The following is a 24,715-nucleotide window of genomic DNA, read 5'->3' as shown; positions in this document are numbered from 1 at the left end:
ATTTCACCCCCTTTAAATCTGACTGCACTGATGCAAGACAGACTTTTGTTTTCCTACGATCATCAAAACAGCATACTATATGAGAATATTTAAAAAGAGCACATCAACCTCTGGATTATAGTGTCTATATTACAGAGGAAAATGTTGGTTTTTGCTCTGAAATGGAAACATCAATGAAATGTGTGAACTATCGCTGTGGTAACACAATTTCATTTGGGTAACAACGAAAATGTGAAATAATACCCACTAAGGTACACCAGAAGCATTGCAATCTCTGAGCATTCTTGATCATTGTTGCTAATGCCAATCATGTGACGTTTTAAAATCAATTAAAATATATTGGGCCAAAGTAATATCCATTGCGCAAGAGTGTCACACATGTAGCTTCAATTCAATACTACTGCTTGGGCACATTTCGTACATCACATACTGTAAAACATGATATATTCACGGCATGAAATTTTCACGAATTGGAGCCGACAGCCCTTTTCGTGGTATGAAATTTTTGCGAATTGCCACTGGTGTTCAATGCATGTAGTGCCAACAAAAACTTTCGCGTGCATTTTAATTTCGCGAATTTTGGCGCTCACGAAATTCGCGATATTAAAATGCATGCAAAAATTCCTCGTTTTACATTATCAGTAACATTCTACCTAATCACTATTGAACGAGGACAGCCCTTCAAGAATGAAAGTTGGGTGCATCGACGTTTTTTCACACTTTTGATCTTATAATACTCCAAAACACCTTGTTATCCTGACAAATTGCAAAAGAAGACACACAAGTTTCTTAGTGGAGCCTGTTGATATATTGCAAGCAAATTCAAATGGTAGAACTTCTGGAAACTATGTACGACTTTAAATTGTGCTGTCGTTTCACTTGTTTCGTTTTTCCCTGTGAACTGAAATAGTACCTGGTTTTGAGTGTTAAATGTGGTCAAATGTATTGATATCATGTATGCAATAATATAGTGATCATCTTAAGTGGCCTTTATAAATAAAGAAAAGTATTTGTTTTGAGGGTCATTTTGCCAACATAAGACCATACATTTCTTTGGTTTAGATTGACAATAACAACCAGATCATCACGTCATTAAAATATGACACTTTGCCAACCGCTCTCAGTTTCCATGCTTTATAGTACATTATATAAACCCTTTACATGCCCATAAACATAGTGGTATCTTTCTCAAGTAATTTCAAAGGCCTTTAAAAAACAATCCCTCTAAAACTTGATCTCAAGTGCAGTGTTTGACACCCCATCCAGGCATAACAATGGCTCATTGTCTGCCTCAAGCCCTGTTCTAACACACCTCATCATGGCAATGTCGCGACAACGTTCAAGAACAAAATTCCTCGTCTCGGGCAATAAGACCGCAGGAGAGAGTGAGGGGTAGCATATGAACAGACACACACCGAAAACCTTACCTGGGTAGGTTTCCATGAAGGGGGTGTGTTCACTGATGCAACTAACCTGTCACCTATTGCTCTATACTGTGCAACATTCAAAACATGGTTATAATCTCTGATCTCAATTGGAGTACAGTATGTCAATCATTCTCTGCCTGCAATGTTGTGCATGAGGGTTGAGTGTATCAAAGGAATATTACCAGTTGCGCTCCAATAGGAGAGTTGCCAGGGTAGTGTGGCGGTAACATCAGGGTAATATCGTGCCAATTACCCTCGTGGGGTAGGGTAGAATTTGGCAAAAATGACCACGGGCAACATTTTTGCGAGAACTGTTTTAACAGGCAGGGTAAAAAAAAAAAAGAAGATTACCTTGATGTTGCCATGGTAACTTTAGTTTGAAAGGCTCTGCTAAAATGGGGCTTCAGTGGCCAAACTCTTGACCAAAACACAAAGTATCTTGGGATGTGTTCTCTGGAGATGATGAACTCAAAGTCATTTTGGATCTGGCCCATACCAACCACTGCCAACTACTGTAAAAAATGGCAATTTTCATGGTGTTGAAATATTCGTGCATTTAGCGCAACCCGAAACTAGCGCAAAATTAAAGCATGTGAATATTTTTGCTTGCCATTTGTTCCAGTAGTTGATGTCTTGATTCCACAAAATTAAAAAATGCGAAATTCTTTTTACCCCGCCGAGCGCAAAAAATTAGTCGCATGAAAATATCCACTTTTAGAGTACACATCTCCGCTCCTCGGGCCAAACGGCGCAATGGAGTTGACAAGGCCTCCCTTTCGACTCATAATAGGCTCTACAGAGATGATAAGGGCAAGAACTTGAGGAACGCAATCCGATAGGCCTTTGCAAATGCATTTTGATAGTGGGTATTGAAACATGTTTCAAACATAGGAAAGATAATACACGCAGTCTTGGGGGATGAGAAGGAAATCTGGATTTTGATTTTGTATGTTACTGTAGCAGCACAGGTTTATGACCATAATACCATTATCATTGCAAAAACGGTTGAAATTTGGATCTCGATTGAGTGACGTCTTTTCGAGTCATCGTTCTTCGCTGTAAAAAAAATAATAATAATAATCAAACTAGGGTCGTGATTCTTGGCGAAGAGCTTACCTGTGCATGTACAGTCTGTACATGAATAATGGTATGCTTTATACTGCGTCACAATGCCAATTTAATACCTCATGCGCACCAAAGCTGGTAAAAATAGCACTTACATTTGTAGGCAAAACACATGCAGTGTAGAGTGGGATTTAAAGGCGCATAGTCCCGGTAGTGTAGAGGGCGCTGTTGAATAATGGTGCCGATCACTGTTAGCATGATACGAAGATTGCCGAAGTTGAGCTGTCATGAAGATTAAAGCGCTTAGGTGTTGCTAGGTAACGTTGCCTTCGTTGTCTTCTCTGCGCATTATGCAGTCTGTAGTAATGCCAGAGTGCGTACATATGTGCTTCTTCGTATGACATCACAAAAGAAGTTTGCTACAGCTGTCATCCCCATCAGCCGAATCATGAGCCGAACTGTGATCAGACCACTGACTACAGTGGATCGGACTTCTGCGGACTCGGGGAAATGGGTCACAGCGTAAGCGCTAAAGAGGAGCTGACAGCATAGGTCTCTATAGGAAACTTGTGCCGTGCGCTCGTGTACGCATTTGATTAAACCACCGGGACCATGTGCCTTTAAGATTCCAATTTTTTTTTGGCAGTCACAGTTCAAACTGTACAGCTTCATGTCTTTTTGCAACAACAACAACAAAAAATCACACAAATTATTGCAATTTGGATCAAGATCCAAATCTCACAAAATATGATTATTTCTGTTAACCTTAAAAAAAATTTCAAAGTTTGGGTTACAATCCTCATTGCCACCCGCAATAATGCATTACTGTATTATTACATGATATTTTCGCGGCATGAAATTTTCGCGAATGGAGTTGACGGCCTTTTCAGCGGCATGAAATTTTCACGAGTTGCCTCTAGAGTTGTATATAGTGTAGACACTAACTTTTGCGTGCATCTTAATTTCGCAAATTTTGGCTCTCGCAAATTTTGGCTCTCGCGAGATTAAAATATGCGAAATTAAAATGTACGCGAACATTCATTTTACAGTATTACGAATGCACTGAGAATGGTAGTCGTGTGACATGCAGCATACAGAAGGTAAGTATCAGTGTGGTGATGGATGTAAGTTGTCCTGGTCCTTTACAGACGATGCAAAAATACAGAGGTATTGATGTCCAGCCCCATACAACCCCACCTGGCACTGGGTAAAGGGCTAACTATTTCCAGCTACGAGTAGCCCTAGAATCAGCTGTAGGACAGCTGCTGCTACAGGCATGGGTCTTATATCATTCGCTTTATCAGGTGAGCTAGAAGACCCGTGACCGTGACAGTGTTTCAAATGACTGAAAGAGTTTAAAGGTGCATGGTCCCGGTGTTTTAGTCAAATGCGTAGGCGGGCGCACGGCCCAAGTTTCCTATAAAGACCTACGCTATTGACTCCTCTTTAGCGCTTACGCTTTGGCCCACTTCCCCGAGTCCGAAGAAGTCTGATTCATTGTAGTCAGTGGTCCGATCACAGTTCTGCTCATGATTTGGCTGAGGGGGATGACAGCTTTAGCAAACTTCTTTTGTGATGTCATAATAACAAGCACGTATGCACGCAACCTGGCATTACTACAGACTGCGCTATGCGCAGAGAAGACAACGAAGGCAACGTTACTTAGCAACACCTACGCACTTTACTCTTGATGACAGCTCAACTTCGGTAATCTTCATATCAATGCTAACGGTGATCTGCAGTATCATCAACAGCGCCCTCTACACTACCGGGACTATGCCCCTTTAAGACAAACTAGGTAGACTGCCGAATTATGGTTATTATGCACTGCATGACTTTAATCAACTGAGAACCACCACGAAAAAACACAAAAGAAGCAAGTTGATCTAAATATAGGCAGAGACAGAGGCTGTATGGAATCTGTGGAATTTGAGCAAAATGAGACATATGATGAGAGATTTATGATGTTCCATCTCTTACACCCAGCATTTCACAGAATTCTCTCTCGACAGTCATTTTTGCCATCTAACACAAGACATCTTCCTCCACTTCACACCCAAACAACCATTTAAGATTACATTTTTTCCTTAACACTCATGAAGGATTCAACTTCCTGCATCTTCGGTTACGTCTACAAACAAAATATATCTGATGCAATTAGGCAGAATACTGTCACTGGCATAAATAGAGCACAGGGAAATATTTCTGTCATGAAATCGTAAAATTCATACCATTTCACGAACCACAAGAAATTACGAGGAGTTTCACACCCGTAATGTCACTGAAACGACTCATTCACACTCTCCATGGGGCATTGAGGCAACCGACTCATTAACCATTAAATGAACGTAATTTCCTTTTTCTATTCATTAAGCATGATTCTATTCTCTCTTGATCTGGTGCTCCTATATCATTTCTTCATTTAAAATGAGTTCCTGCCTTGGGTATCTTTCCTCTTGGAGGTAGGAGACATCCCCCACTCTCTTCATCACTCAAAAGCTTGATTTGATCTAACATTTTACCATCTGGCAGGGTGCTCTCTCCTCTCATACATAATGCACTGTAGCAAATTATGGATATGCAAGGGACAGACATTACAAACATTTGCAAAGCTTCTTTCTGCCAGTACTCATGGCATGCTAATGTTGATGTCAGCCTGATATTGTATGCTAACACACCCTCTGTGCATCCTAAAGCACATGAAGTCCATGGCATCCAAGCTATGCCTCCTCTGTATGTTAATTCTTTTGTGAATTTCTGTGACCACTCTTTGATTAAACAGACAATTGTGGAACAAAGGACAGTTTATGACATGTCATCCAAAATTCAGCCAGCAGGATATGTCTCCAATTTCATGCACTTTCCTCCTGAAAGTGAACATGCAATCCACTTCTGCAACCTTTCCTTTTCCTCTTCTGTTTGATCTGACTCCCCCCTCCCCTTCCCCCTCCCCTCCTCCCCCCCCCCCCTCCCCCTTTCTCATTGTTTTGTTTCAAACAAGCTCATCTCAAAAAGTCAATCCTGGATATACTTCTCTCCATATGTCAATGTCTAGATCAATTTAAACAGACAGCCTCATCAATTGCAGTGAAATCTCTCGGAGGCAAATCTCGGGGCCTCTCCAGCCAGCTCAACATCTGACATAGGGCGCGCAGAAAGCCTTAATGATAAATCTAACCCTTTTTTTTTCTACTCTTGGGACCCCCCACTATCACCCCATAAAAAAATGTAATATGGGGGTCACCCTGCAATAAGTGCAGCCAAGTTCGGGTCCTGCAATATTTATGACAAATCTATTTTCATAGACATCACTGGCTGAATACAAAAAGGGCACTGATGCCAATGTGTTTAGTTTCTGGTAAATCCATTGTTGCAACGCTTTTAAATGTTCATTTTTCTTGCATGCATGATTCCTTTCCATGTTTCCATGAGTCTCGTCTGGGAGGGCCCCTTGATCTCTAGAGCCAAATGACTGCTTCCAAATCATGCCCCTCTCCTTTTTAGAATCTGACCTTTCATGTCCAAGTTACAATCACACAGAAATGTAACTAGAATATTGAAGAGTTTTTGATTTATCGATGAGGTTGTATAAAAAAAGAGACAAACACAAACCAACAACACAAACCTCAGCATTCCAGAAGAGTGAGTTACTCCTTTTTAGCTCTCTTATACCAGATGTGGCATAACTGTGCACAGAGGACTGGTAGTCAAGCCCCACCCACCTACTTATGTACATATCAAATGAAAGAAAGATATGTGAATATCACAATAGTTGGGATGGATGACATAGCTAGCGTGTTCATGGCAGAATGACGAATGGGGAGAATGTCCCATGAAGGAATTTGTGGCCGTCGTGATCGGAGAGTTACGGTGTTGGGATGGAAACAGCGCCTCCACGACTTGACGGAGATGACAGATACTCCTCCATTTTCCACGCTGCATCCGATCATCTTTCTTGGGTGAATGGAAACCAAACAGGATGTCTGGCTTCCTAATAGGATTCAGACACATAATACCCTAATGTAAACTGCATGGTTTTTCGCGACAGAAAGAAATGATCCATCTTTCAATGTAAATGCAGAAAAGCTGTAAGGATGGATTGCTTGTCAGTTTTGGCGCCAAAAGTATGCACAAAGTCATTTGCATATCATTACTGCTACTCTTGCAATGGTGAAATACCCCCTCCAAGAAATTAATCATATCAACTAAGCAAGAAATAGAATAAATTAATGATTGAACGAATGAAGTGACAGATGAACAAAAGAATAAATAGATTTATATGTAAATATATGAGGAATACAGGGGAAGTGCAGAGTGTTTTGTCTCAAAACATATCGATCAGAGATAAGGTTTATTTATGTTTTGCTGACGGCTGGTCACACAAACTCTCCTTGAGACTTCCAGAGAAGTGAACCCAGAGAAGTGAACAGAGACACAAATGATCCAGGAGATGAAGAAGCCTAGTGGTAAAGCTTCAGGCACTAGGTCTAAAGGTTGCTGGTTCAAATCCTGGTAGACACACAACTGACATTTTGGTTCTACACAAACTCTCCTTGAAACTTCCAGAGAAGTGAACCCAGAGAAGTGAACAGAGACACTAATGATCCAGGAGATGAAGAAGCCTAGTGGTAAAGCTTTGGGCACTACATCTAAAGGTTGCTGGTTCAAATCCTGGTAGACACACAACTGACATTTTGGTTCTGCACAAACTCTCCTTGAAACTTCCAGAGAAGTGAACCCAGAGAAGTGAACAGAGACACAAATGATCCAGGAGATGAAGAAGCCTAGTGGTAAAGCTTTGGGCACTAGGTCTAAAGGTTGCTGGTTCAAATCCTGGTAGACACACAACTGACATTTTGGTTCTACACAAACTCTCCTTGAAACTTCCAGAGAAGTGAACAGAGGCACTAATGATCCAGGAGATGAAGAAGCCTAGTGGTAAAGCTTTGGGCACTACATCTAAAGGTTGCTGGTTCAAATCCTGGTAGACACACAACTGACATTTTGGTTCTGCACAAACTCTCCTTGAAACTTCCAGAGAAGTGAACCCAGAGAAGTGAACACAGACACTAATGATCCAGGAGATGAAGAAGCCTAGTGGTAAGGCTTTAGGCACTAGGTCTAAAGGTTGCTGGTTCAAATCCTGATAGACACACAACTGACATATTGGTGCTGCATTGAATCAAAACTGAAACAGAAGATATATCAGGTATCATGTATTTCATCCAGGGCAGGTTGGAAGAAAACAGAAGTGAAAGGACCAATCCCACAATGCAGTGAAATTTAAGACTTCCTGTGAAGAACTTCCCGCCTTTGTGCAAAGATATGTCCTGGTGATAGGTGACTTCCTTAATGATATCACATACACATAACTTGGCCTACTTTTTACACAATGTATAACATCCTTAGTTTCAAAAAGGGTTACCAAACTCTCCTACTCAAACTTTCAATCACGATGCCTCCTGTGATATAAGTGATTAATAATCACAACTATAAGTATCATCTTTCACTATCCATCCACCATTTTTCTCTTGGGTTATTTCTTCTTTGTTCCTATGACACAGAAATAAAAAGTATGCTTCTTTCCTTCATCTTCTGTTCTGCTCTCTTCCCATCTCCTGCTTTTTTTTTTTTGTTCTCTAGTTTCTTCTTCTGATAAATTTCTTATACTGATAAAATTTCTTCTTCTGATAAATGTCCTATGTTATCAATCCATTCCATTCCTGTTATCATGCTTGCTGTGCCTGCCTGCTATTTTGAGTCTCTCTCCATCATACACACGATACGTCTTGTCTCGGTCTATTATCCTAACAAGTGTTGTTCACTCAAGCGCGTTTACTTGTAATGGAAGGCTAGATTTGACGGGACGTGAATTTTTATTTTCTTCCATATTGCCTACTACAGCAGTCACTCACTGGTAATTCATACAGTCAGACAGTGTTTGAGCACAGATATCAGACTGACCACTTATTTTTGCCAGACCATATATACATTATACCCTACCTTTTCCAATATTGGGACATACGCATCTCCTACAGCACTAATATGCGGGATGCCAACTTTGTGAATAACACTGCTGTGTTCTGAGGGCTGGAAAAGCAAATTCTTGGCAAAAAAACCAACAACAACAACAAAATACCAAACATTATTTTCACCTTTTCTGCAATAGATGTGTGTAGTAATAGAAAATGGGAAAAACAGTATTTAGTATTTTCCATGAAACCTGCAACATTTGTGGTAAAAAAAAACACAGTAGAAACTAGAAAAGCACTCTGAGAGCACAGACCTCCGCCAAGCAGCTACTTCACTTCCACCGATGATCTTACTCTTCCACAGAGATCAGTGATTTCCACCCATACGTACTAGTATGCACGCTGAAAAATTGCTCAATTTCCCAATATAGAAGCCTTTGTTATGTCACAAACCTTCAGCTGCGTGGCGCGCCTTGCCCTAACAGAAACTAGAGCACGCACTTCAGTGCCCGTATAAGAACCTCAAACAATGCGCAGCTTGAACTCCTAAGTTCATTGACCCTACCTCTCAAAATATCAAAAATCCTGCTTAAGATCCATAAAAATTTCCGGATCACTTCTAAAATTTAATCATCTGTTCCTTGTATCATTCTCAACCTTTCCTGCAAGTTTCATCCTAATCCGTGCCCAAATTTTGGAGTTATTTTGTGCACAGACAAACAAACAAACCAACGGTGATGAAAACATAATCTCCTCCCTTGGCGGAGGTAAATATTGCAAAAATGAAGCATTTGGCATCTCTGCTAAGAGGTCAGTATGGACACTTGTTAAGATGTGTAGAATCACACTCATGTGGCTAGGCCTATTTTTGGAACAGCCTGAAACAAAAATACGGACGAACACAGAAGCAGTAAACTCGCTTCCTACATTTAGCAGAGGCTGCCGGTTACATAACGAATCTAGGCAGTGCACAACTAGGTCTCCACACACTGGGTCACACAACTGGGCAGAAATCATCGTCTTTATCCCAGTTTCTTCTGGCAGCAAATTGGCAACACAATTGACTTTTGGAGTGCGTTTATAGCAAACTTTTCTGGGAAGAAACATGATTCTGAAACTGTATTTTGTGGTTTCAAAATTTTGCTATAAACAGTACCGGTACTCATGATTACAAATACAGCTTTTGAAACATGGTTTTAAAACACACCGTGGCGGTGTACTGTAGGCCTATACGCCATATATTTCGCGAGTCTAAATTTTTGCGAATCAGGAATTCCCAACGATTTTGCAAGTGGTTAAATTCGCGATCATGGAGTCTTGTACTAAACGGAGAAATATACACGCGTACGCCACATCCACATCGGGATCAGATTCAATATTTTAGCGTTTCTTTAATTTCGCGAATAGCACCTGACTCGCAAAATTTGTGAAAATAAAAACCTCGCGAAACATTCGACGTATACAGTAATTCAAAACTGTTTCACTAAAAACAAGGTTTTGAAAGTCTGATAAATGCAACCGTGATTTGAAACCACAGTTTATATGACATCATAGCTTCACATGCCCTATTTACTTAATCTAATTTGCTATGGGACAAGCTAAGCATAATGAGATGCACAATGGGCCTAGCCTAAGCAAGCCAGAAACACCCTCGCGATAAGCTCTTAAACCATGTTTCACTACCAAGTTTCAAAACCGTGTTTCAAAACCATGTTTCAAAACTGTGTTTCTCAGTACACTAAATCTCATGGGCGCATCCTTGGCCAAAGCCATTGCTTGGGCTTGCAAGCTATAACATTCTAATATTTAATTATCAAAGACAGACATGCAAAATAAACCCTTTTCAAGTTGAAAACAGGAGTTGGGGATTTTTAAAGCTCCACAAATTGTACTGCCCCAAGGAAATGGCAACTATCAGATCTGAACAAGCTTTTGTGACAAAATGTTGCAATGCCAAGGAGAATACACAGAAACAATCAGGCCTATAATGAACCTACACAGACTGTGAAGTGGCCATGGGGTAGGCTTAAAGAAAGCTAAAACGAAAGGATGGAGTTATCTTTACCAAAGTAAGCTTCAGTATAGTTTACAAAATGTACAATTACATAGTTTGTGGTACAATGTTATTTGAAAGTTTGTACAAGTATCTCCACATTGTTCCTGGCATAACAAGGCCTCTTACCTAAGAAATCATGAATTTAGGACAGCACTTTTTAAAAAACCTTTGTACCATACTTGCAAAATAAGAACAACAATAATATCAAATAACGTTGAAACATTGCTTTGGATTAAATAAAAAAAATGTAATGGTCTAAAACTGAAATCATTTTTTGATATAAAGAACTGAGTTGGGTGGATTATGATATCTGAGATACAATATCTTGCTGGGGACAATATATCACAGTCTCCACATAGCTCTGCGTGAATCAGCAGATATGTAACGTTCTTCCAAAAGTACATCTACCTTCGTTTGATCTATACCTTTCAAAATGACGCTGGTTCTTTACTTGTGGCAGAGAGAGAGAAAAAAAAAATGTGTGACTTAAAAGTGAGATCTGTAAATGTAATGTTCCTACTGCTGCATCTGAATGATCTAAGAATCGTGTTTACCAAGGCCATCCATATGACTCAAAGAAGGTCTGGTCAGTTCTAAATTTAAACAGAGAACTTCCTCCATATGGGGGTGGATGGGGGGGGGGGGTGGTGGAGCATCCCCCCAAATCTGATAGAGCAATAAAATTCATCTCATCTCACCCTTGCGTGGTGCAGATCCACCCCGTAGAGCTCCAGGTTCTTGACGGTGTTGAGAAAGTTGAACTCGGCGTCGGCAGGAAGCTGCCCACTGTCGAGGGAGGAAAGAAGACGTTGGAAGATGAGGGAGCCTGGGGGACGGAAGCTCAAGGACTGCTTCACTTTGGAAAATTACTTCGTAATTAAGGAGCCCGTGCCCTGTTCACACTGAAAAGCCTTCATACAATGATACTCCTTGTAATACCACATGCATCCCATGTACATAATAATAATGTGCAATACTACTAACCTTTTTTTTTCACTCAAATTCTTCATTCATCTACAAATGTGATATCCTCATAAACCAATTGCAAGTTCGACAGTTCATATAATTTTCCAAGTGTACAACTCATATAAAAACTAGACAGTAAAATAATTACATTCATTGCTCATATTTGTTTCCTTTTGTTCAAATTCCATCAACAGTGAAAGAGGCACTCATGAAAAAATTTAGACTATGAGGACTATAAGAGCGACAGAGAGGGGTGTAAAGTTTGTGTTTGGGGGGCTAGTAAGTGCTACCCTTCCTCTACATACTTTCTCTGCTCTCTCTGTGTATACAGTATCTCTCTGTGGTGTGTGACCCATGTATGAACTACACTTGCAGCCACAAATAGCAGAAAATAAACCCTCTTTCAGTCTTTATCGACAAGATGAATATCTCAAGCCATGGACCAATCCCTCAAATTAGAGTAAAGACACGATACACCCCCACATGTAGCTCTGTGTGTGATGCGATTGAGTCATGATGTGTTTGATTATGGGCCCTCCATTCATTCATTTATTTCTGATTTCATCTCAATTTTTTTTTCACTTGCCAGAATTTTTTAGTCTTAATCAGATTTTTTAGATCAGTTTAATTGCCATACTATGTTCCTCTGTTCTATGTTATGTGAAATAAGAAATTTTTTTAGTTTGAATAATTTTATTGATACGAAACCAATGTTTTATATAATACAGTGCAATAGTATATTTTTGATGAATGTATACTGATTGTTTTTTGTTATAGAGAGTAAAGGGTATTTTGATTTTTAATGATGACAAATAATAATGTGTGATTATGATACGGATAATTTCAGGGAATAAGAAGAGGTTGAAGGAGTGAAAGTGAAGATGAGGATGGTAAAGTTTATAAGGAGGGGTAAAAGAGAAGATGGAGGAAAAGAAGATGAGTAGATGAAAAGAAAGTTGAATTTTTAGTAAGATTATTTATTAAATAAAAGAGATTATTTATGTAAATAAGAACAGAGATGTGAATAATTGTATTTTTTTGTTTTGTTGATGGTAAAGGTCAATTTTATTGTGCAATAGTTAATATTTCTAATGTATGTTTGTATATTTGAATGTATTCATGATGATCCTTGTAAAATGTCCGCAATTCAGCCTCCTGGCTGCAAGAGATGTTATTTAATAAATACCTTTCAATAAATAAATAATAAATACTTCATGGAAAGCACAAGGCTGGCATGTATTTTGATTTGTTTCCTTGGTTTATTCCATAGTTTCACGGGAACTTTGGGAAGGCAGTGCTCTTTGTTGGGTCCCTTCAATTCCTTGCTTGCCTTGCTGGGCTGGAGGATCATTACAGAGGGTTTCCTTGACTCATCTTTGCAATATTATGCACTGATAGTCAAGAGTCATGTGTGTGTAATTTTACTGGCAGTTATCAATGAAGCACAGCTAGTCGCATCGACTATACACATACATTTCCAAACAGATCAAAAAGAATGTATTGAGATTTTATGCAAGACTGGCAAATATTGGCTACCCTCTCGATGTGATGATGCTAAAAAAAAAAAAGGTTTAGTTTGAAGTGGTCTGTGGTCGTTCAGACCGATTCACAGTGATTTACAGTTCTGAGCAGTTTGACTACGTAAATGAGCAAATTTTGACTTACAAATGAGTGCAAAGTCTGAATAAACCACCAAAGTACAAACACTATGATATTATCATCACTCTATCTTTCATGTTTACCACTATGACTTGTCTCTCTCTTTTGACACAAGTAAAGCCTGATGATGAAAGCGTCATGGTGCAGATGATGCTAGCACCAGGATCAGAATGCATCGGGTCAAATGGAGTACTTACAAGTTTGCCTTGTGTAGATGGTGCACAGTGTCGGTGAACTCCTGTGTCTGGAATGGGACGAATTGGAAGCGACTAAGGTAGCCCTCGGGATGATCCTGGGGGTCGTAGTCTCCAAGCTCAGCTGTAGCAGAAGAATTACGAAGAAAGGAGGAGGAAGAGGAGGAGGAGATGGAAAGAAGGACAGAGATGAAGAAAAGATATTGAAATGAAAGATATAGAAAGGAAGAAGAAGGAAAATGAGTGTGAGAAAGATAGATATAAGTGAAAGTAGAGCATGATTAGAAAGACAGGGAAAAAAAGACAGAGAAAAGAGAATAAATAAGATTGAGATACATGTTAATACAAGGGGAAAAATACAAGCAAAAAATCATAATCTATTGACCGACTTCAAAGTACAGTACTTCCAACAGAAGGTGTGCTCAGGGGTACATTACAAAGATCATCAGATAGCAAAGATTCCATGGCATTCAAAACACTCCATCAAAACATTGGTGTCATCGATTACAAAATAAATGCATCACATGGGAGGTAGTCTTCACCATTCCTGTCTGGTCAGAATGCCACGGGACACTAAGGACACTATTTCCAGGGAACAGGCTCACCCAGTTTTTGATGACTCCTTCCCAGTAAGACACAAGGCATCTTGTGCACCAGATACATTGTAATCTGCGATATTCAGAATTCTATACCTGGAATAATAATGAGTAGAATTTTTCTCCCTCTTTTTTTTTTCTTCATACGGTGGGAGATAAACATTACATTCATCACTATTTTCTTCCTCTGTTAAATCTCTTGCAACTCTTGTCTGTCAAAACACTTGGTGATTTTTTTTTTCTAATTTTCCACTGAATTCTCCTTTCCCTGTTTTAGTCATTGTTTCTGCCATCTCTAACATCTGTTTCTGTATCATAATCCTTTCTTTTTTCTTTCTTGTGTATCTATAGAAATGTATCCTATATATCTGTTATGCTGTCTTCAGACCTTCTGTCTTTCATTCCATTTCACATTCCTGTTTCTACTACATTCCCTTCAGGAATTTATCATATGAGAAGTCTTTGCTGTAACAATCACATTTGAGGAATTTCACTCAAAGACCCTGTAGCAAGGGATTTAAATAGAGTGGGAAGTCAAAAATATGTTCACATCTGATTAAGATGTACAGGTCGCTGCACTTAATTACGATAAGGACCAACAGTCCCACCAACTGCATGCCGTCTTAGTGTCTCTCTACTTTTGACCTCCATCCACCCCCCCCCCACCCTCTTGTCCCTCTAGCTCTTGTCAAACAAGGCTAAATTCAGACAGGTCTTCTGTTTACTTCACTGATCTTTTGAGAAATGATAATCACATATATTACATTGGATTCTACATGCAGCAACCCTGGCCCAGAAATGGGACAGATTTTTCATCGTGTAATTCACTAGCATTTACTTATAAGTCTCTCTCTCTATCTTGCTCCATTTCTCTACATGCTCTCCCTCCCCCCCCCCCCCCCCCCCACCCATGCCATCTCTCCCTTTTCCTATCAAGGAGGTTACCTCTGGCTATCTACTCTCTCTCCATCCACCAGATTGAAAATCTAGTTCTGTCGTGATCCATCACCCGTCTCGGTTTCATTTTATAGCGCTGTATATTGTTTGTTCGGTATAAGTGTTCAGCACACACATGATTCCCCTGTGTGTGGGTAGAGGGGTTGGATTTGTTTGCATGGTGTAACTTTGCACTGCTCAAAACACACAAAAAGCAGAAGTCTTTGAGGAATCTTTTTCAAGAGATCTTTTTCTCTCCCATTACATCTTCATCAACTCTACATCAGTTCACCTTTAAAAACTTGCCTTTTATCTTTTCCGGAATCTATTCCCCTTTCTTCACAAATACCACTGACGTCTCTTTAAATCTCTCTTTACAGGCATTGTTTATTATTTGTGGAAGAAACAAAATCCTAGATTTAGTGGTTCAAAATAAATCTAAATTGAGAGTTACGGATAGAAACAACCAATGTAAAAATTTGAATCAGTATAATGGTAAGTATTGTTAAATATACAAAATGGTCAAAATTGAGATTCTTTCCTCAAAAATCAGAATGGTTGGGAGGTTTGCTAATTATACGCACCAAACCAAGTTTCATCTCTGTGTGGTCAGACACTCAGCTTAACCCGTTGAGGACGGACTGATTTTGCTACCTCACGCATTTCCCACAGACACCTGCCCGAGTATACTTGGGACTCATCCTCAACGGGTTAACGTAACAAGCTTCTACATTAGTTTTCTGATATCCCTTCAAACCTGACCCTAGATACACATTTAGCAAGCCCACTCATCAGGTGTAGCACAGTTCCTTAGTCTCTCAGGAAGGCCATGGTGACACACAAGGGATTAGGAGGATTAGGTTTTAATCTATTCATGGACAATTACTTTCCAGACATCTTTCCAGACATCTGTACCAACAAGAAAGCAGTCCAGCATACATATCAATCAAGGAATCAAACACAGTATTGAAGAGTTAACTATTTACAAGCCAAACTTTTTGAACTGCAAATACATACCTGTAATTTGTGCAAAAGCAGATTAGAAAACAGTTTCACACTTAGAATGGCACGGCATGACTTCAGTAATAAATGTTCTCAAGAAACATGACTTAAATTCTCTTTCTGTCTTTCAAAGAGTTACTCTGTCAGCATGAAATGTGTTTCTAAGCACGTTTTCAAACAGGTTTTCCTGCCAATCTGAAAGGGCTCTAATCCTACACTCATAATGGGCTTTTGAGTTCAGTAAAGGGGCCAGATCGATACATTGACTATAGGTCTGTCTGACAAGGCTTCACTGAACTAGGAGTCAGTGGGCTCCATTTGAAAAACATTTAGAGGTGTCAGGGTGGGGCTGTTCTCACTGTACTCCAATTCATGTCACAAACAAAATACAGGTCGCATTCTCATGTCGCATCTATTCCAATGGTAAAAAGGAAAAAAAGAGAACAAATATGATACCAGGGTACATCAGGCTAATTCAGGCCTACCTCCATCTGATGCATTTTCCCCCCTTATACAGAGTTTCTACTCTTTCAGGGGCCTGTTTCATAAAACTTGTCACCAGTGACAAGTTGTCATAGATGTGACAAGCTACTGAAATCCTTGCATTTGATTGGCTGAGAGCAAATTTGTCATAGAAATGTGGCAATTGTCACTGATGACAAGTTTTATTAAACGGGCCCCAGCTCTTGAACATCTGAAATGTACAGCGAGGAGGTTGACTTGTATATTGTATTTCAAGCACATAGATCTCTCCCTCACTTCTCTCTCTTTCTCTACACACACACACACACACACACACACACACACACACACGCACAGTATACACTATTACTCCCACACACACACATGATTGCATACATACACACATACAGACATACGTACGTATACTTACTATACATACATTGATATGTGCTTGCAAACACACTTTATATCCTGTATGCAGAATATGACTTGACCTAATTCTACAACCGCACACCATTAGCTTCATTACTTCTCCATGCAATAAAAGGGGAAAAACAAATGTTCTCCACATTAAGACAAAAATGCTTTGGGCAAGGCTGCTGTTACCATGGTTACATCAGAAAGACAAGATAAGTTGCTGATCATTGTCTCTCATAACTCGTCTAACAATTACAAGCAGATAGGAGAAATACTGGGCCTATTTTTCCAGACTGTCTGGGCTGAAGGTTGCAGCAGAGTCTGATGATCACATCTCCAACAGCCTTCTGTGAGGGTAATTTCACCTAAATTTAGCAACTTCGCTGTTCGAAGTTTATTGATTCACTTAAGACATTTTCTTCTATTTATGGATGCCGATCTCTTCAGTCTTCTATTTAAGGATGCAGAAATCTGATCAGATAATGGTGAAAGAACAGTTTCACATTTCTTGGCAGCAAATATGAATCACGTTTTGTACGTTCATGAGCTGAAAGAACATAACAATCATACTGTATAAATTTATGTCAATATCAAGAGGCGGGGCCAAACAAAGAAAAGCATTCCCATTTCAGGAGTCAAATTTTTAGTGTCGAAATTCCACTCTGCGACCTTGGGGAGGGGAAACATAAAGACTACCTAGATATTAATGAGGAATAATACCAGTAAGTCCTACAGGGAATTTTATCACTGTCCTAAAAAGATACATGCCATATTTATATTCAGTTTATAGGCAATAAAAAAAGAAAAAAATGAAGAAGCATCTGAGAAAACTGAATCTTACTGCTTCTGATGGCTTAACAATTAGACAAAACTTGTATGCATGCAATATATTGAGAGCAATCTTAAAAATCTAAGACCAACTGTTCCCATGTGATTATATATACATTTTATACATTGTCATTTTGTATGAAATAGAGTATCTTGTATCATTCAGGATACTAAAGATACTGAAATGCATTTGGTATCATCATATGTACTGTTGTGTGTGTATATATTCCCAGTCCCTATCTATGTGAAATCCTGTTGGCTTGCAATCCTGAAGTAGATCTGACCGTACCACAAACGAGCGTGTTTGCAAAGCCGGAGCGGACAATTGACTCCTGCTCTTATCGTCCCAACCTGGGCTTCATCTGGGTTACCATTGATCAATAAATGTGACTCCAATCATTTAGGTCCAATAAAGCTGGCCATTCTGGAGGGAGCATCGTCCCCGATTCCCCCCTCATAAATCCAATCTGGACTCATTACCCCTACCTCACAATGATTTGATCTGTCATATGAGCTCTGCTTCTCTCTCCTCACTCTCTTTTATTCACTCTCCTTATGAATGCATCTCTTTCTTTCTAACATCCTCCATCCTTCTCATCTCTTCTTTCTTTCTCCCCTTCCATCTCCTCCTCCTCCCTCTCCTCCAACCTCTTTCCTTCTACATGCAGCTCTTTCTTTCTATCTCTTACAACCTCCATTTTTTTCTGTGTCTGTTCTTCTGTCTGTCTCAAGGCTTCTTCCATGTTTTTTTATTCTCATATTGTGCTTCATCTCTTCCTTTTCTCATGTGGTCTTATTCTTTTAATTGCCCTCATCAGGGTGCATGTATTTCTCCTTCCCCCAGCAATGGTAGTCTTTTCTTCTTCTTTTTTCTCCTCCTCCTCCTTCTTCTTCTTTTGTTACTCTTTCCCACTCTCCTTTTCCAACCCCTCCCCTCTGACTGAATCTCCTCTATCCTGTATCCTTCTCGGTCCTCTTGCCTTTCATCTCACGTTCTCTTCTTGCCCTCTCCTTCATTTTCTCTGATTAATTTCCTCTCAAATACATCTGCTTCTCCTTCTCTCCCTCCTCAATTCTTTCCTTCCTTCTTTCTCACTCTCTGTCTCTATCTCCCCTTCTCTTTCTCTCAGTGATCTTCCCTGTCAGATGACATTGCCAGATATTTTTGGTTATTGCTCCATGATCAGACAGATTACTCTGTACTTTCACCTCTATATTCACCTGCCACCACCCCTCTTCTTCCCCCCCCCCCCCCCCCATCCCCCCATCCCATTCCAATTCTCGAGCCCTTTCAGGAGCTTCAGTACAGTATCCATTTGTGGCCAACACAGACATGACTCTAAGGGGCATTCCAGTGCTGGAGATATTGACAGAAAGCTGCTGCTAGGTTGGGTATCTTTGTTGGGAGCAATGAAGAATAGATGCAAAGTACAGAGAATGGCATTGTACAAGAAATAATGTCGATACTATTTTACTTTTCCTGTTCTACCACTATAAACACTGACTTCTGACTCACAGCCATTTCTGTTCTGAAAGAGATGACAAATCATATTCATGGAAAACCTCAGTGCTTCAATTTTGTGTCTTTGTGGAAAGATGTAAACATACTAGGTACATTCACACTGGAGTTACCATGGCAACAGATACCACGGCAATTTGTTGTCATCATTTTCATTGATAAATTACCATAGTAATAGATGCCACAATATTTCAGCTTCCTTTGCAGAAGAACCTTGGCTACTGGGAGGTGAGAGTAAGGTGGGTGGGGTGGGGTCTGGGAGAATTGGGTTCATTGCCCTTTAAAAATCAACATTTGACATGGAACATTATTCACAACATTCATTGCATGATCAGGAGAATCCAATGGGTAATGTAAATTGTTTCTCTCAAATGACAAGCACAAAGCTGTATGCATTATGTAAAAGTACTACAAAATTCTCAGAATTTGCTGAACTTGTTAAAATGCATGACACGCAAGCATCTTGAGCAGAAATTTGATGCATGGTGGCTTGTACACCAAATGCCACCTTCATGCGGAATCACGATGCAATAGAAATATAATCGGCAATACAAATGTACATCGTATCTGCAAAATTCTACGTGCTGTTTTGAATTAGTACAGGCATTATAGCTGATTGTGCAACTATACACAATTTAGCATAGAAACAAAAGAAGGTAATGTCCAAGCAGGTAGGAGATTCTGTGTACAAACACACTGACCAAATTTCTGACATTACTGTAGCATGATGCTATCAAACACATGTGAGTAGGTTAGAAAGAAATAAAGACACGGGAGAGAAAAATTACACATCAAATTTGCACATCATGAGTGAAAGACTTCACACTGTTGAGTCTGTCTTCTTCATAAGATATGAACATACGCTTGCATTTTATGGCTAGTGGGTCGAGGAACTTGGCATGGTTTCAGTGACATATTTTGATGAATACAACTTGAGTCATGTTATGAAACCATGTAATTAATCTATTCATCGCCATGACTTTACAAATCAGAACTTCCTTGATAGATTTTGCCACCATGCGCTCTATTTTAGTGAAGACTTGCCTTGTTTGGTTATGGCTGTGATGGTGTTGGTGGGTGTGGTGGTGGGGGGGGGGGGGGGAAGGAGGAGTGTTAGAGAGGGGAAGATGTCGGGGGAACAGAGCCATTTATGTGCATGCAAGAGTTAATGTACACAAGAATGTGTGCATTTCTCGTCCTCCCAGTACACTCAACATTTTTGTCATAACAGCTGTTTCTCTACATCACATCTCAGTCTCTTTCTACCATTTTGATCGAGTCTTCTGCATGCTATCAGTCAAATTACTGCCATTTCATCACCCCTATTGTCTCAAGCATGTCTGGATTTGCTGTCACCTCATACAGAACATCCTGAATGCATGAAAGGCTGTAAGAAACAAAATACCCCTTTAAATACCTATGAAGTACTCTGGCTTGTGCCAAACACCAGGAATGCAATTCATTGCTTGCCTCTTCTTCTCCTTTTCTCTTTGTGGGTTGGAATTCATCACCATTGTTCATGTTGTTTCATTTGCTTGCTTCATCCTTGGCTGGGATGTGGGGTGTTACCATGGCAACAGTCCTCTCTGGTTTCCTCCTCTTCCTGGAGGATGATGGAGAGTCCTCTAGCTTTTCATCCAGGGTCCTCTATACTCCTAAAAGTCTTCAGATACAACCTTTTACCTCACAACTCTATTTGAAGAAGTGAACTTGTCAGTTCTGTGCAATACCTTGCCAGCAAATGTGCAGGCAAATGGTGAATTCATTTTGTTGTTTTTTTCTTTTCTTTTTTTAAAACCTTTTAGGGGGAGGGGGTGATGTCTTCATATGATGGTATACACTATCTGCTTTCTCCAGAAAACATTTGAGATTGAAAATGACATCCAAAACATAAGAAATTGCCCGTAACCTGTTTCGATCAAGAATCTTATCAAGATTATTTCGATTAAGAATTTTTGATGAAGAATTTTATCAGAGCTAAAACACTCAAGTGCCACTTGAGGCATCGCTGCATTTTTTCTTTTAGTAATCCAAGACTTGTGTAGTGTTTATGTCCTATACACATTAAGTGCTTATGTCAAAAAAAAAAAACATTATTTCTTTGCATACATGTGCAGGCTTCATAATTAGAACCAACCACCCTGTTTTGAAAAGAAAGGGGGGAAATGCAGACACTATTTATGCAGTAGAGAGGTAAACCACTGATAAAAAATACAAAAACAAACCCTGGAAATCACTGATAATGCTCTATTGGATGCTTTAAAGAATATACAAGAAAGTGACCTTCATTTATTTGGGTCTTGGAAAAACGTGAACACCTCTTTAACTGTCCAATACCAAAACATCATTTGCAAACCAGATTATATACACTGCTTAAATGAGACAAAATATCAGTTTGATGGGACATATTTTCCGTCAGATTTCCATCCAAAAAACAAAAGAAAAGAAAACAAAAACATCTTTGTATCAAATGGTATTCATGGAGTCTCCTTTATTATGAAAATGTAGATTTGGATCTACAGCAACAATGTATCTTTAATATCAGGCAGCCCACCCTGCATGCTGTACCCAGCCTAACCCCTTGAAGAAATGTGCTATGATTTGCAACTATGCATATCAATCCCTGTTAATTTCTGACCCCTTTTACAGAGACAAGTGCATAGTGGGGGCGGGGGGCTCTTAACCCTAAGTTTCAACAATTACGCGGTGTCAACTGTATCAGTGAGTCATTAATTTCTTCCTTGGGACACAAGTTGCATTCACACTCACAAAATAGCAGGATAACAATTGCAATCCAAATACCAAGATTTGTTTGCACCTATTCCAAGATGGACAGATATACCCCACTAATTGCTGATCGTGATAAATTTGTCGACCAAACTGCGCACGCCCACAATCTATATAAAAATGGTGACCCATGCCCTTGTGTTCATGTGCTTCGATGTGTGAATGACGGATTAAAAAATCTTAAGATAATTTGCTCCAGCGTTCACACACTCATTGCAGTGCAAATTATTGTGCTATTTCTCAAATTATCGTAATAATTCTGAAACAATCGCAAGATTTCTTGAGATATGGATCACAACGCTGATCACACTATTTAGTGGGATGTTTATGTCCTCAAAGGTAAAAAAATATCTGGATTGCGATGAAAATCTCGAGAGTTGTACCCCACTAATTCGTGTCAGTGTGAATCCCACAACAGTTCTCTGAAGGGCATTCCAGGTAGGATGAGAATAGAGAATGCCACTGGCAAAGCACACAGGCTGCCAACCGTCCACAGAGAGATGCCAACTTTAATTAAGGTCCAAAATTAGGGACCAAATTTGATTTGAAATTTCATTCCTAATTTGATGAACCACGCACTCCTGCACAGCGAAGCTAAAATATCAAGGGTGAATGGAACTAAATTCAAATTTTACCTGCCATGCATGTGTAAATAGGGGAAACTGCTTTCACTGTTTAGGGATTATGCCCCCAACCCCCTGGAAAAAAATTCTTTGGAATGAGAAAGTGACATTAAAGTTTGAGATCAATAGAAAAATTCAGTGATACTAAAATAACAACTTAAAGAACTTTTGCAAGTCATTGCCTAACATGGCAACCAATGACTTCTACTTTGGTCACATGATTGAAATATTGCTCAGTTACAGTGTAAAACTTGAATATCATAAAATGGAATTTATTTTGCATTTATATTCTCAATGACTTCGATCAATGTATATTGCAATCTTCATATTCTCTCTTATTCACAAGGACAAAAGAAATTACTTCCTTCAGTGATCCTCAGAAGAATGTTTTGTGAAATAATGCAAAACATAGATGGTCTTCACAGATTTTACTCTAGCCATGCAACCAAAGTGAATCTTTTGCAGCGCAAAGGTTTTACATTTGACATCTATATTTCCGATAGTCATTATTTTTCATTATTTCTTGTTAAATTTCTATGTGTCCTTTACATATTGTATTAATCATTTCATCACCACTACACAGATTTATGAATGACACTTAAAATGTGGCAGCTGAAATGTTGTGTTTGGTATGTTAATCTACTGGTATTAGTATACGTGAGTTGAACACTGAGGAAATTCATGTACACTCATCAAATTCAAGGAAATGTGTTCCTGCAAGAAGAATGCTCAGGATATTACTAACCAAGAGATTACCAAATGAAAAAGTGTTTGGTGAGGCATGTGTCGATAGATCACTTTTAAACATCATTAGGTAAAAGGCAAGATCAGACTGTAAGGTCAAATGATTCAATTCAGTTCAATTCAATTTTATTGTCCATTTCTGGAAATTTGTTTTGTTTGCATGCATACACATTACATTGGTACATGCATACATATAAAATCACACATATAATAAAGATACCTATGAGAACAGACGGTATTAAAAAGAAAATAAATATTGCCTGGGAAATCCAGGGAATTAGAAGTAGAGTTGGAGCTAGATAGATGAATTGATTTGGTTTGAGCTAACTGGTATCAGTAATGCAAAGATGCTACTACATGACTTCAGACGGAAGAAGATGGAAAGCAGTGATTGCAAATGTCTGGAACAGACAAGGCACCAAACAATCCAGCTCTTCTGTTTAAAACAACACCTTCTCTAGCCATCTAAATCCTCAATGAATGAATGCTCTGATTTGCCAGAGGCCTACCAAAGTCATATGTGACCCGCTACAACAAAATGGTCCTAAAGTCGCGCACGGTCGAAGCCGTGAAAATCGAGTTTGAAATCAGAGCACCAAAATTGGTTAAAACTTACGATTTTCTGAATTTTACATATTATTAGAGTCTGACATGTCTTCTATCATCTGTCGAAATTTTGAAGCAAGATGATGAAAGGAAAGACCAAAAAATAGCGTTTTTCTGGGCCATGTTTTTTGGCGTTTCAACGAAGCAGAAACTGGTTCGAACATTTGGATTGAGCGCCACAGATAGTTTCCGCCCCTAACAACGACCAGAGTGATCTCATTGGTCAGTTTGCTGCTTGACGCTAACCGAAGCGTGAAGCTCGCACACTCCCAAGTCGACTGGTGCGTGGTGGCGGGGTGCGCTATGCCCAGCCGCCTCTCCTGGCATCCTGGTCACTGATTGGTCGGTGAGGAGACCGCCGACACTGTGTTTGAATGAGCATTTCGGGGGTTGCTAGGGCTTACCTTCTATTGTCCGGAGGTGAATACTTACTTGCGTGTCCCTTGATCGTGATTGCCTCGCAAGGAGAGCTTTTAGGGCGCTTTTCTCGAAACAGTGATTTCCCAGACGTCTCGACATGCTCTCTTTTAAACATCGATATCTCCGCAGCCGATTATTTTTATGTGTTATATATCAATTTAAAGCAGAAAGATTAGGGAATTGTGTCATGCAATTTTCAAATAATCGACCTCGCCCGACTTTAGGATCATTTTGTTGTAGCGGGTCACATATTGTCTCCCTCCCTTTCCCACTATCCCCCCCCCCCCCCCTCCTCTCTCACACACACATGCTAAACAATTGCAGGTTATTGAAATATTTGGATTTTAGATAATAATGATGATACACGTAGTAGTAGTAGTAGTAGTAGTAGTAGTAGTAGTAATAATAATGATAATAATAATAATAATAACAATAA

General features: G+C 39.5%; 1 protein-coding gene across 6 annotated transcripts in view; it reads right to left on the bottom strand.

Moving 5' to 3' along the window:
• Positions 1-24,715, bottom strand: part of LOC139726587 (tyrosine-protein phosphatase non-receptor type 4-like) — a 163,619-nt gene that overhangs the window by 37,931 nt on the left and 100,973 nt on the right. For all 6 annotated transcript variants that reach the window (XM_071637574.1, XM_071637576.1, XM_071637578.1 and 3 more), the window contains exons 6-7: positions 13,343-13,463; positions 11,219-11,306 (exon numbers count right to left, since the gene is read on the bottom strand). In XM_071637574.1, coding sequence (XP_071493675.1) covers positions 11,219-11,306; positions 13,343-13,463 — 209 coding nt within the window. The remainder of the gene's footprint in view (positions 1-11,218; positions 11,307-13,342; positions 13,464-24,715) is intronic.

Source organism: Diadema antillarum, unplaced genomic scaffold (assembly GCF_040938485.1).
Source record: "Diadema antillarum isolate AM-2024a unplaced genomic scaffold, OU_Dant_1.0 seq00000090_RagTag, whole genome shotgun sequence".
NCBI classification, from domain to species: domain Eukaryota; kingdom Metazoa; phylum Echinodermata; class Echinoidea; order Diadematoida; family Diadematidae; genus Diadema; species Diadema antillarum.
The sequence above is the reverse complement of the archived record's forward strand: the minus strand, read 5'-3'. Positions and strand labels throughout refer to the sequence as shown.